Genomic DNA, 14,891 nt, shown 5'->3' with positions numbered 1-14,891 from the left:
AGCCAATGCAATAACAAGTCTTAAAAATGCTACTTACTGGGCCTGTCATGATGATTACTTTATAGATTTCAATATATGATCGATGGAACAATATATTTTTGGGCTTAATAATTATTGTCAGTACTTTTTCTTCGCAAAAGTGGGGAAATTTTGGTAATGAGATAAGATTTGATCTGTGGAGGGGTGAAGTTGTCCGTTTTATGGCTAATTACTGGTACATTCTGCTATTTATTATTTTCAGCTCATGTCTTTTAATCAAACAGCATATTTAAAAATGGTTCACTGGGATTATCTTGCATAATTAAATCTTTAGTAGTGCCATAAATTAGTTTCAATATTATCATTTATTGTGATTTATGTGTATGTGTATGTGTGTATTGTGCTTCAAAATTCGGCAGTTCTGCTATTTACAATTTGTGTCACTGTTGAATTTGTGCATATTTTTTACACTTTATTTAGCCTGTGTAAGGAATGTGCATTTATGGAATATTTTATGCTTGAAGATTTGGGATGTGTTGCTGAAGTCCATGTGTATTTTTCCTGCAAGAACTTAGAGTAAACTTTCCAATAGGGAAGTGAGCCATTTTAATATATGAGTGTAGTTACCAAAATAAACCCATGTAGGCCTATTTGCCCGAGTTTATCCGCACAACTGTGATCATATTATTATATAGTAGTTTTCCCGGGTCTCGCTACCCAATGTGAACCTGTGTTTTTCCCTTATACAATATAACCTTATTATTTCTTCATAAAGAGTGTATCATTTCTGTGTTTTATTAACGTAATCATATTATTTAGAAACGTCTGAAGTAGTTACATTTCATATAATAAGATACACGTGTTTGTTTTTCTTTATATCTTGTTATTAAGTAGATTTTTGTGTGACATTAATATATCTCTGTTGTTTTTCCTACAGGGATACATTGAGAAGGGGCTGGAGATGAAGAAGCTGGTGCTGTCCGGGTTTTTAGCCAGTGAAGAAATCTACATCAACCAACTTGAAGCCCTCTTATTGGTATGTAAAATGTAAACAGTTCACTCAATATCAATGGTGGAACATAACAGAGTAAAAGTACTAAAGGTCAATTTTAAAGCGGATATGTTTTACTTCTACTTTTCTACCTTTGAGAGCAGGTATCTACACTACGTTTTTGAACAGGACTGAAACGTAAAAGCGTATTTTATTACTGTTTGAGACCTGCTAAAAGGCTGACGATTTATTTTGATCAACTTCATAATTCGAGGAAACAAAATGTGCAAATAAATCCAGACAAAAAAAACAAACACTGATTCAGTTGTTTCTGTTGAACCAACGTCAGCGTAAATCTGTATCAAATATCAAAATCACTACATCTGAAGCTTTATTAGATGTCAAAATACTTCTACTTTTTACACTTTACGTACATTTTTAAACAGGTACTTTAATACTTTTACTCAAGTAGATTTTTTCATGTGATACTTTTACTTTTACTTGAGTATTCTTTGCTTCGGTATGTGTACTTTCCCTTAAGTTCACTTTCACCACTGCTCAATATATGCTATGAGCTTTCACAACCTTAAATGAACGATCTTGTATTGTTTTGAGCAGTTGGTTATTTGTGTGTATTAAAAGTATGACCACAGTGACTGCAGCTTCCTGGAACATGGCTGAAGATGGTTCCCTTTACTGAGCTGTAGTATGTCATATCCTGTGCATGCTGCTCTTTGACCAAACCAGTCTATTGCAGCATAATATGTAACGTGATCCCTTGCCGACACTTATTGTTGGACAGTACAAAACCTGTGCCAAAATACAAAAAGCCCATGTAGTGGTCTGACCTGTCACGAGAGTCAAACCATATCAGAGTATTGTTTTATACATAAAAGCTGGAATGGCATTTCTTGTGGCAAAATATTCGACGTGTGTACTCATTTTGTCGTAATACTAAAATTTCAAACTCAATTTCGATACTAAGGAATTCACTCGATACCGATTACTATACCACAATGAAGATAAAATATGCTCCTTATTTTTTGGAGTATTGATACTTGCTCAAATGATTATCTCGATTTCATATTTTGGTGTCTGTTTTTAGTGTGCACATTTTCATTGCATTAGTGGGGAAATTTTATTTATTGTGTTGTAATACCATAATATTAAAACATTTGGGAGTTGTTCAAGTATCTGTAAGAGTTATTTGTTCAAAAGTGTTTTATTCTTATATTTATTTATTTATTTGTTTATTGCAGCCCATGTTTTTAAACCGTATCTTAAATAAAAAAAAAACAAAAAAAAAAACACTTCTGCTTTGTTATTTGTCAGTGGCATAAAGTAGTCTCAATTGTTATGTATGATGATGTTATTATGTAGCAGTATATCACACTTCAGAATATGATAATTTGACAGCCCCATGATGGGAGTATAGCAAAAACACTTTAGTGAAAAACTGATGCTCAAATCTCAATTCCTCCTGTGTGACTCCATTAACCATTGGCCAATAAAGAGCTGGTTCCTGTCCGCTCACACTTCCTCCTGAAATACTGGCAAAGTTAATATTTAGTACCTTGTTTGAAACACATGCATCTGCTCCAAACAGAATGCTTTTCAGGATGGACTGGCTGTAGACCAGCCTCTACAGCTGATTTTTGACCATTTGAAACCATTCGCTCTCAGTTTGACTTAAAAGATTAGATTAATTGTGTTATGGTATTGTGTTATGTGGGGATTTTGCAACTAATTGAAGTTTAACAGAGATTGCGATTCTGGTATTATTTGTCAATGATCAGCCTGGGTCTTGAGGTCTACAGCCAATCCTCAGCCAGTAAAAACATGTGGTTTGGAGCAGAGTTCAGACTTTGAAGGAGAAAAGTTTTTTGTGTTAAATGACAATGATTAAAATTCATTCATGTTCATGTCCAAGAAAGCCATTTTGGGTTATTTTTAATTAGACAAAGTACAAATAAACATTACATTTGAAAGCAGATCCCAAAGTGCTTTGCTTTTTATGCTTTAAAAACAGCATACATTGACATCAGCTTCAATAAAACAAGATAAAACTAGGAGGAATCTTGAATGCAATATGTATTTCTTTTGTCATATTTCCCAGCCCAAGTATATATTCTAACAAACACAATACTGTTAGTGTTAGTGGTTAGAGGTTGCAACTTGCAGTTAGAAATGTTTCCACTGACAGACATGGCCTCCTCACTGTTCACACTTGCACATAGACTGTACTTGCGTCAGCCGTAGCAGTCGGTCTGATTAGCCTTTATAAGAGTCCTCACATCAGTGAGAGTCAGACTCATCACATCACAAACCTGTGATGTACAACACTGTTGTCTATAATGTAGTGTGCCCCGCGCCATGTTCCCTGTCCACTCCTCTGCTCTGATCAGAATACTGTGTGGAGGGGCTTATAGGGGTGACACATTGAGTGCAGTACTTTTCAAAGATCTGAATATCAAAAATACATAAATAATAAGTTGTAGTATCAATCATATTGACCTACCTACATTATCTGTTCTGTATATAGTGATACTAGTTCATATGTGTATAACATGTCAAAATGTGTACATTTTTATCTAATACCTCTTTCATTGCACTTCTGGTTAGATGCTAAACTGCATTTCATTGCACTGTACTTGTACAAGTGTAATGACTATTAAGTTTAATCTAATTTAATCTATATTGACATCCCTCTTACAAGCATGTTTACATTTGGCCTAATTGTACATTATCCATTCTAATTACATTTATTCTAATGTTTTTCCTTCATTTCCAGCCTATGCGTCCCCTCAAAGCCACAGCCACGACCTCCCAGCCGGTCCTGACCATCCAGCAGGTTGAGACCATCTTCTACAAAATCCAGGACATTTTTGAGATCCACAAAGAGTTTTACGACGCCCTTCTGCCCAACATCCAGCAGTGGGACGAAAAGGTCACCGTCGGACATCTGTTTCAGAAGCTGGTGAGGCAGGCTTGGCCATATCATGTCACTGGCAATGTAAAATGATGTGGAGATATATATAGTATGTATAATACTGGAATATTGTGATGTAATTGTGTGTGCACTTCAGCTGATCTTATGTCAGTTGTGAGGGGAGGTAGACAGTTTTAATTGCTACAGCTAAAAAAGAGAAAAGACATGAGAGGTGGAAGCAGAACGTATAACTATAACTTTAATAGACTGAAACAAGGACGTTTGTTAACGAGGAATATTGTTAAAGCCACATTTAAAGGGGCACCATGTAACTTTTCTGTTCTGCAGGACCTGTTTGTCTCCATAAAGATGGACTGTTTCACAGTATGTTGTCCACAAGTCTGTCCTGTAACTTAACCTGGTGGCACCACCTGCTTGTCTCCATGGAGATAAGTTTAATGCCATTCATTGGAACATGGATGCACCATTCTATCTTTTTCTGTTCCAATACAAATGTCGGTACCAGGGCTTTAAGAATCTGCCGATACCCAATATCGAGCAATATGGGACAGAGACTGAAAATTTTATTTATTTCCTTTTAACACAAACCACATATAGTAAACAATTATCTAAATGTGTTATTTATCATATAAAGTAACTACAGAACTGCTGCAGTTCCTCTACCAAAAACGTTGCGTAGTAGACTTTTAAACAAGATTAGGTATATCGTCAGTTACATAATTGTTGAAAGAGTTTATTTTATATTGTGATTAAAACATTTAAGCCCTATTGCTCTGCCCAACACAATGCCTTACTCAAACAGTCTTAGTTTAGCGATCAATTTATTCTTGTCCACGTCAGTCTGTCAGTTACAGTCCAGAAAATGGAGTGGGAAAGGTTATTAGTCATTCTTCTATTTTGGACTTGTGTGATTTTTCCTTTGTGTAGGGACGGTAAAAGTAGGAGCCTGTGCCAGAGGTGGAGGAAGTAAAAGTAATCTATACTATGCTAATAAAGTGTATTTTTACTTCAAAATACCTTTAGATATACTGTGACAACTACTGCAATAAATAACAATGTTTCCATTGCTGGTTATTATAGTAAAATAAAAAATTAAGGCAAGAATACACATTTAAATAAGTGTGTCCATGAGATTATTTTGAGATTGTTTTAATATTCAGTAATATTTTCCTGACCAATATTACTTCATTTAATCCCATAATATCTGTTTTGAGACACAAAATAGCAGCACAAAAAGGAACTCCTTTAAGATAGCATACTTATCAACTGTTTTCATCTCCTTTGGTTTTCTTTAGCTGTACAGAGTTTAAAATGTGTTTTATGTAGCACTGTGTTGCTAATGATTGATAATTTGTCGCATAATATTTAAATTAATTTGATCTATCAATCAGAACAGTTTTGTTCCTCCCTTAATGCAGTATGTCCAGATACGTCACAGTCCTGTCCACCTCTCCTTCAGCAGACCGCAGGACCCCCCGTTCACAGTGACATGTCTGACTGTAGTGTAGATCCATCTGTGCTGTGTATACGAGCCTACATCAGAGTATCACGAGGAGCGAAGCATTTAGTCAACCATAGCGCCACCCACAGATGGTACTTTAATTACTCGTGCTGTGGTGCCAGCGTGGAGCCATGGAACAGGACACATTCACACAAATTACAAAAATACAAGTCAAGTAGTATTGTCACAAAGCAAAACCTTTTATTCTAGTTTTGATGCTAGTTTTAGTATTGATTAGTATCTGTTTTTCAATACTTTCGACGATCCTACATACAAGTACAACCTCTCTCACCTTTTCCACATCAAAGGCCCCAGCTGCTCACCGTGGCTCCATGATTACATTTACACAAGCGAAATATGAATATGCCTGAGGAGGAGAGAGAAAGTGTAATCTCGCTGAGGCGTGTGCATAAATTCAAATATTCAGCTGAATTTTGAATGATTTTTGGACACTTGCCAAGCATTTGACATTTAAAAATATACCTGTATTCAGGTTCTGGGGACAAATGGAGTTCCGCTGGCTTGTGTAATTGTCGTAGTACCTGGGTATTCCACCATCCCTTGTGAACCATTCCCTCACACCCACCCACAACCACCTTTTGCTTTAAATAGACAATATATACATACTATCCCAAAGACTTCTGGAAGCTTAGGTAAACTTAAAGCATACTCTTGCCAGGAAAAGATTTTCAGGTGAAAAAGTGACCGGGTCTAAGGACAAGGAGACCCGGCACGTTTTCTATTCAGCTGAGTTCACTTGTATTGATCTGATTTGGAGCTTTGAGTCCAGCTTCTGAAGCATAGCAGTGTATGCATATTCATGCTCTTGGGGTCAGGCAGTGTTCCCATACTGCAGAAGAAAGAAATGCCTCATCCAATCAGAACCTTGCATCTGGAAATAGCACAATTTTAATAGAAGTACCGTTTATTCACATTGCACCTTTTTCTGTTCTATTTTCCAGGCCAGTCAGTTGGGAGTGTACAAGGCCTTTGTGGATAACTACAAAATTGCACTGGAGACAGCGGAGAAGTGTAGTCAAGCCAACATCCAGTTTCAAAAGATATCAGAGGTAAGAAGAATCACTGAAATATAGTTAATAGTAATATAAATAATACATAAAAAACATACTTAATATTTTCTTTGATACTGCACAACATCAGGATGCAATTTGTTTAGAAGAAAAAAGCAAACAAAAGTAGGTTTGATCCTATAACATACATTTAGAAGTAGAGAGTGACTGATTGTATAATAAAGTTAACAGTAGAAAGTTGTGTAGTTAAAAGTTATTATGTTCACTAAGCACTTGCTAAGTGTTACTTCTTCACTTATCATCACTTATTCCCTCTCTTTATCTGCCCCAGAACCTCAAAGTGAAGGGCCCTAAAGATGCTAAAGACTGCACCACCACTGTCACCATGGAGGGTGAGTTCAGACCTCCATCTTCAGCTTATCTTTGTCTGTACATACACACGCACACATACACACATACGTACACACACACGCACACACCTACACACATACATTCACACATACGCACACATACACATACCCATACATACACACACATACACACATACACATACGTACATACATACACACATATGCACACACACATACATACATACACACACACACACACACACACACACACAGAGACATACGTCAGAGGTTTGCTCCTTTCAGACTCCCCTCGTCCGTGGTGTTGTTCACTAGTTGTGCATGCAGTGGTGGGCTTGGGGAGCAGAGCGGCGCATGTGTAAGCAGACAGACTCTCAGATAGTGGTCCTCTCTCTCTCCTTCTCCCTCTCTCGCCTTCCCGTTCTCCCTCCTCTCTCTCTTCCTCTGTGAGAGGAGGACAGAACAGTGAGAGAAAGACAGAGATATGGAGGTGCTGCTGGTGCTCAGGGTCTGCTGTAACTGCACTTACGGTAACTTTTGCTTTGTGTCATTCTCAGTTATTCATTAATATATTTGGATAGAGTTGATTTGAATTGAGATGGATGTAGTGTGAGATAGTGTGTATGTATATAGTGGTTTACTTGATAGATATTGCCATGTCTTTGAGTTCTTTTCATGGATTTCATCTGTGTTATTTTGATGACTTTTCAGCACTCAGAGATAAAATATTTTGTTTTAATGTTTTATTTTGTTAATTGCTATGATAACTGTGCATCATTCTGAAATCCATTAATGTTGGTATACTTACTCATTAAGATTTTGAGATATCTTTAAAGTTCTATATCAACAAGGCTTCGCTATTAGTTAGATTGTGATTGTAGTGTTAGTGATTCTGTCTGAATTATGAATAACTTGAATAATATTACCTGAAGTCTAAGAGCTGATGTCGTCCAGGTATGATCTATAATAAAAAGAAAAAATATCAATTCTGTCAACTGGACAAAATGTTTTTTGAGTGAAGACATTTTGCTGCTCATCCAGTTCTGGTCAGATTACTGGTGGACACTGCCTTATATCTGTGTGAAGGGAGGAGCTAACAACACTGAAACTAACACACTTATTTGTATACCTATTTCTGTTTGTTAGTGTGTCATATTTTTGCATAATGGTTAATGCCCCTCTTGGGTACTTGTTCTTGTTTCTGATGCTAATATTAGTGCTTTTGAATTTGAATGTAATATTTTTGGTTATTTTATCTTGTATACAATAGATATTACAATATAAGTAGTGCAGGGTATCGCTTTGAGCCAAAATTCTCATTCTGTATTTTGGGTGCTTCTTTTGTCTTGTAAATATGAAGTACAAAATCCCTACTTTTTTCTGTTTTATCTAATTTTTAAATACATTTTCTTATTGTTAAAACGTGTCAGATGTTAGCCATGTCTCTACAGCTAAGTGTGAAGATACTATGCATAGAAAACAACATCTAGCTTTGTCAGGCCAATACAACAGGACTCCTATTGTAACATGAAGTGTCTGTTAATTTATGCAGTGCAAATGAATGTAGTCTTTCCCACATCTTGTAGTGTATCATAATGAACAATATGGCTGATTACAGAATAGGCTAGTTGGGCTTGCCTGCTAGCTCCTGGGTACTGTTTTGAATTCTCTTTTCTTATAAGGTTTTTTAATTACCTGACAAAGCGGGAGAGGGATTTAGGATTGTGTTCAATTCCAAACCAATGAGCTGCACAGTGTCTGCTTCTTAATTTCCTTCTTAGATCTGATCATCCATTATTCCAGGCAATTAAAACCTGTCTGTCTCTTCGTAAACAGCAAACACGGCACTTTTGAAATGATGCTGCGTGCAGTGGCTTTAAGCTGTTTATGTAAATTTGTAAAAGTTTTTCCCACTCGGTTTGATAAGAAAAGTTAAGAGAAGTTTTATTTTTGAGGAAATGTATGTTTGTTTGCTTGTATATAAGATTACTTGTGTCTTGTTTGTAAGATTACATCATCACAATTATATTTTTTAAAGGTCCTATACATAAAAGTGACTCTTATGAGCTTTAAGCGTGTTATAATGAATGCTGTTACCTAATCAAAACATGCCTGGAGTTGTGTTTTGTTTCATTCACACATGTTTAGTCTGTCTACATCTCCAAAGCTCAAAACGCTCTGTTCCACCTTGTGATGTCATGACGTGGTAGTTTTCAAATTAGCTACCTTTTACCTTTTGTTCAATAGAGATTGGCAATTCCAGGGCTGAAATCATCCAAATAATTCTAGTGAAGGTGTATGGATTAAAAAAAAACAACAAAAAACAAACAAACTGCGGCGCACTTCCTGTATTACCACATGACATCACAAGGTGGTTTTCTGTCTGACAAAAAACTGTGAATATGCAGACTTTGTGTTAAACGGGTGCAAATGAAACTAAACAAATGAGGAATGAGGAAACAACATTATTGCATAGATCAGAAAATAGTGTAATATTGGCATTTTAATGGTTTTAATTACTGTGTTTTATGTACAAGCAATGCGTAATTTTAGGATGTTATTACATAGCTTTATATATTAATATCCTCACTAATATTACTACTTCTACTATTATTAACACTACTAATACTGTTTACTTCCAGGCTGTCGTATAATAATATTAGATACCTGTTGTATTTCCTGGGCCATTTATAGATTTATTGATGCAAAATTACAAACAAGGAAATGCCACCTAGTCCAATAAGGAGTGGATTCTGATATTTAACAGAAATGCCAAATTGTTGCTACTTTCACCTTTGCCCTGTTAAGACGTTCTGTGACTACATGTGACTTTTACTTTGGGAAAGCTTCAGGAACAAATGAAGGATTAGTTGCAGGTAACATCTTTTGTCTTCATTATAGCTAACCTGTCGTCCCATTGTTTAGTCTCACCTTCTCATTATTAGATGCAAATTACGATGGCAGCTTTAAATGAGCCAGTGTGACATATGAGTGTGTTTAGTATGGAAATGGTGTCTCCTGTTTGGTTCAATGGATCTCTCCTTCTCATCCTCATGTGACCTCCACTATATCTCACTTTATTCTTTATGATTCATTTATAGCTTTCTTTCTGCGCTACGTCACGTCACAGTGTTATGTTGAAATAATGCCAGATTTTGAAGGTTGGCAATTTGCACATGTCCTGGTTTAAACCCCAGTGTCCCCGTCTGGAGCTGATAAATGAAAAATGTTTTTATTTGGAGTTATAAATGAAATGTACTTATGACCTTGAGGGGGCGACAGCGTGATGGGTGATCGACTTCCAATAATCCTCCTGCTTCAGTCTTCCATATTTGTTCTTGTGCTTTGGTTCATTTGTGTGTGTATCTGTGCAGTATTTATTTGAATAATTGTGTTACGTCTAGCTGTGTCTTTGAAAGCATAGGTGTATCATTATTTTTTGGCATTCGTTTAAACTTTTACTCTTTCTATGACAGTCCACGCCAGTCAAATCTGTTTTAGGAGCACTTTTTGGCATATTATTTGATGTGTTCTTTTATAGTTTATAGTTTATTCTATGTATGAAAAAGTATCATGTTCAGGCATTATGGCATTGATTTTTACCACTTCAATCAGATAAACAATAAGAGTTAATTAAACATACAACACTGCATGTAGCCTATTACATATTTTTAAATAATAAATAAATATAAATATTTTGCATTACAAAGGATAGGCCTAATACCTTTATATTTATAGTAAGAATGTAGTTGATCATTGTAGTTCCAGACATCTTTGTATCTTTCCCTCTATAAAAAGGCTCCCTCCCTGTATAGAGTCATGTCTCAGTACTCTCCTGTATTGCAGTATTGGTCCTCTGAGTCCATTGATGGAGTCTGCATCAGTAATGACCAGAGGGTGCAGGGCTTCAAACAGCATCAGCACGGCCCTTTATACAACACTCTCTGTGCTTTCACTGGGAGTCAGTATGAAAGTATGATGCATATGGAACAGGGGCGAGAGTTCAATATGACTGGAGGGTTTGCTTCACGTAAATCTTTCAGAGACACTTTTATGTTTGAAGTGAAGCCCATTTAATCTGGGATTTGGGGTTAACATGTTTATGACGGCTGTTGAAGTGTTTTAACCAGGTAACGGGTAGTTTCTGTTCTTGTCCTTCTATAAATATAAATATAATTGAATGATAAAATGCCCTTGGTTGGCTAAGCCAAACTTGAGCTCCCTCCATATTCTATACAGAGGATGGTGCATCTTCAGAGATCATCACACTCCACCCTATCTCTTGGTGAAAGGCAGTTGATGTGCATCAGTTGTGCTGTGTATATTATAATTTTTTTATGGTAGTGGTACCATACTCAAACAATACTTTTTTCTGTACCAATTCTCGTGTTAGTCATTAGTCATAAAACAATCATAAAACAGAATAAAACATTTTCATGAATTCTATAAAATACTAATACACGCTGATTGTGAGATGAGTCAAAGTTTGAAAACTGGATGATAATCACAGCATTTAACAGCCTTTATGATAATGCACAGACTATATCCCCACTAGAGACTCTTAACCTGCTTCATTTAAACCAGCCATAAATGTCTAATACATAGTCTCCCCATTGACACTGGTGATGTTATTATTTTGGGACCCCGAGACATTTTTGTCATTTCATTAGAGTGTTGTTAGGAGGTATCTTGGCTTCCTCTTCTTCCTCCTCCTACACCTGTCTCCTAGTATACATCCATAAGTGCTCTCGCTTGTGGGCTCCCCATAGCTGCCATCCAGTCTTTCCTTTGTCATTTCATCCTGGGAATCCCTTCTTACGCTGTCATGCATGTCAGACCTGCTTCTGCTCATATCACCTCAGCAGCACTGCTTTGCCTTTGGGGACTTCAACCAAGTGATTTCCAGACTAAGACTAAAACGTGTGCTGCGTATATTGTATCGATGTATATTGGCATCTCATTGCCAATGTTATAATAATAATAATAATTTATAGCACTATATAGCTCTTTTTATGGTACTTAAAGACGCTTCACACATGACAAAGCGCAAATGAAAGAAACAGATAAAAGAGAAAGATCAAGGTTTGAAGAATGTTTGAGCGAACCAGGAGAAAGTCATTAACAGTCATTAAGTTAAAGGGCCCATATTTCACTGTTTTCTGATGTATCTTATAATGTTGTCATCAAAAACATACCTGGAGTTGTTTAACACACAGACTCTTGTGACGTCATAGGGTAATATAGGAAGTGTTTTAAACTCCAAAACACAACTCCAGGTCTGTTTTTGATGAGGAAACAACATTATAACACGGCCTAAAGCTCACAAGAATCCATTTTGCATGATATAGGACCATTAAGCTCTGCGCTACGACTGCTGTTGTGATTTTGGGCTATACAAAGATAAATTGAAATCAAATTGAATCTTATACTACATATACATATGTGTGCTGCGTTCTATGTAGTTTGCCTAGTAGCAGCTGAAGTGGAGTTTGAGCGCCAATAGGAGGCTGCAGTGTCATTGTGGAGAGTGGGATGCATGTTAAGTAGCCTGCAGAGTGCTCTGTGAAATATTGAATGCTTTAATGCAATAACTAATGTTTTGTTTGGAGGTCAATTAAATGCTTTTATCAGTTGATAGAATGAGTCCGTTTGGCGCTTGCTATTATAACCTCTAAGTGTGCCTATGAATTGGAAGTAGCGTGGACGGGGATACTTGTTTGAACTATTACAAAAACTAGGGATAGTTCTGAGTTGGCAGTAATTCTTGGTAGTATTTTTTAGTTATGTATTCTGTTAATACAACACTGACACCTAAATCTGTTGTATTGTCTGTATTGAAAAGTGTTGTTGGGTGACAGCTCACGACAAAAACATCATTGGTTGAGCAACCAGACCCACAGGTTGGCAGTGATTAATGCTATCATTGTGTCCTTGCGCAAGACACTTAACCCACCTTGCCCCCAGTGTCCATGTACATGTGACAAAGCGTTAATTAATATGTGACTATTTACCATTTGTTATTTACAAAACACTGAAAATAGTTTGTACAATTTACTAAGGAAACTCCCCAGAGTATTGCAGTACGTTTTAACATGTTCCTCTTTCTTTCTTTGTCCACAGCTCTCCTCTACAAGCCTATTGACCGTGTCACCAGAAGCACCCTGGTCCTTCATGTGAGTACAAATGGACCATTGGCCTTGTAGTGTTTTTTGTCTAAATGGGTACTCTGGTTAGCAACTGATTGTAAGGCTTTTTCCATCATTACTCTGAGCAATATTGTGTATGAATTGCTTATTTATTTATTTTATTATACATGCATTGCTGATCTACGCAGATCAAAAGATAGTGTCTGTGTAAACCCTCAGTCGTTCAGGCCTAATCTATAGTAAAAGCCGAAGTTAAATCTATTAACTGGACAAAACGTTTCGCTGCTCATCCAATCCTCTTCTTTTGTTCCGTCAAAACATAGCATTGTGCTGCTCCCTTATTTTGAATTTAGTTTAAAAACTTTCCGTCAACCTTCATCTTTACTTGTTTTTCTATGTATCTCAAATGGCATCTTTCAAACTGATTAAATCGTGCTCTTAAATCAATATAACTCTCAAATTTCCATAGTCCTCACTTGACCTGACCATATCAATATTCATCCCACGGTCTGCCAGAGCACTAGATCAGATATGTAAAGCAAATTTCCCCTTCACAGACAATAACATTTTATCTTATCTTAAATATTCGTCATACTGACCTCCACAGCAGTAAACTTATCGTGTATGTAAATGTGAGCATCAATGCAAGTATGAGATCCAGACACATCCAGCTCGTATAACAACTAAAAACATACAGGTGTTCCTCCTATTTACAGAATGCATAACACAGAATGCATTTTAGTGTAGTTAACTTTTCATCTTAACCATAAATCTTTGGCTCTTCCTGGAAATGCTAATCACACCGGCCTCTCAGTTCTTACCTCCCACATCCCGACTATAATAATCACGGGTGTTAATGAGGCCCGCTGTGAAAACACACGTATATATTTGTGCTGAGACACAGTCTGAGCAGCAGCCTCCCCAGTGTGTGCTCTCAAAAGGTCTCTCTTTCGTTCTCTCTCTCCTCTCTCTCTTTCTCCCTCTCTGTTTCTCTTTGTCTCTGTCTCTTCCTCTCCCTGATTCCCTCTCACTTCCCACCTCTCTCCCTCTTCTCTCTCAATCCCTCTTTTTTGTTTGTCTCTCTTTCTTCCTCTCTCTGTCTCCCTCTCTCTTCCCTCACTCTCTCTCCTTCTATCTCTCTTTCTCTCTCCACTCACAGATAGAAAGACTGTGAATATTGGCTGGTTTATTTTTGAACGCACTCGTCTGCATCTGTCCCTCCATCACACCTCTCCTCTGATGAGAGCAGCCTCCACAAAAACACGGAAATGAGATTTTCAGTGATTACGTGGCAAGGCTGTGATGCAATTATGGTTCAAACAAGAGGGTCAAACAGAATGAGACTTTTGTGCTTACACTTCAATTGATTTTTGGGAAGTGTGTTTGTCTCCACTTGAAACACAATTGCAGTTTCTAAGTTGGGAAAAATTGAACTGTCTCAAGGTTACACATCCAGGACATCCGCGTATGTTGAGTTTCCATTCTTTTTGGAGCTATTTTATTAACTGACATTCACTTCCCATAGTGAATATTTGCATGAAATGAATCTAAACTCTAAGATTAACCTGTTTTAAACCAATTTATCGGAATTTTAAATGATGTTGTGGATCTAATAATACAGGATTTACACCATGGAGGCCTGATTTTTGTCCCCATGTTGTGATTGGATATACAGATTGTACTAATTATTTATTAATGTGATAAATACGTAATATGCCCAGTATGTTTCCTTGATTCTTGTATTTATCAAAACCTGTCACTGAAATATGCAATATAATTCTTGAAGGTAACAGAGCACATTACTTCACTTTGAGGATTTATGTCTAGACTGGAAGTATCAAATATCTTTTCTATTCTCTCTATTTATATACTCCCCCTAGGACACGTTTTTTGCCAGCCATAACGTTTCCTTCCACTGCTATGCT

General features: G+C 36.8%; 1 protein-coding gene across 3 annotated transcripts in view; it reads left to right on the top strand.

Annotated features, from left to right (window-relative positions):
- The window catches only part of abr (ABR activator of RhoGEF and GTPase), a 124,975-nt gene that overhangs the window by 47,096 nt on the left and 62,988 nt on the right, over positions 1–14,891 (top strand). For all 3 annotated transcript variants that reach the window (XM_033977865.2, XM_033977866.2, XM_033977867.2), the window contains 5 exons: positions 917–1,015; positions 3,762–3,947; positions 6,384–6,491; positions 6,784–6,844; positions 12,941–12,993. In XM_033977865.2, the coding sequence (XP_033833756.1) occupies positions 917–1,015; positions 3,762–3,947; positions 6,384–6,491; positions 6,784–6,844; positions 12,941–12,993 (507 nt within the window). The remainder of the gene's footprint in view (positions 1–916; positions 1,016–3,761; positions 3,948–6,383; positions 6,492–6,783; positions 6,845–12,940; positions 12,994–14,891) is intronic.

The sequence above is a fragment of the Periophthalmus magnuspinnatus genome, chromosome 14, assembly GCF_009829125.3.
Source record: "Periophthalmus magnuspinnatus isolate fPerMag1 chromosome 14, fPerMag1.2.pri, whole genome shotgun sequence".
In the NCBI taxonomy this organism is placed as follows: Eukaryota; Metazoa; Chordata; class Actinopteri; order Gobiiformes; family Gobiidae; genus Periophthalmus; species Periophthalmus magnuspinnatus.
Note: the sequence above shows the minus strand (reverse complement) of the source record. Positions and strands in the feature narration are given on the sequence as shown.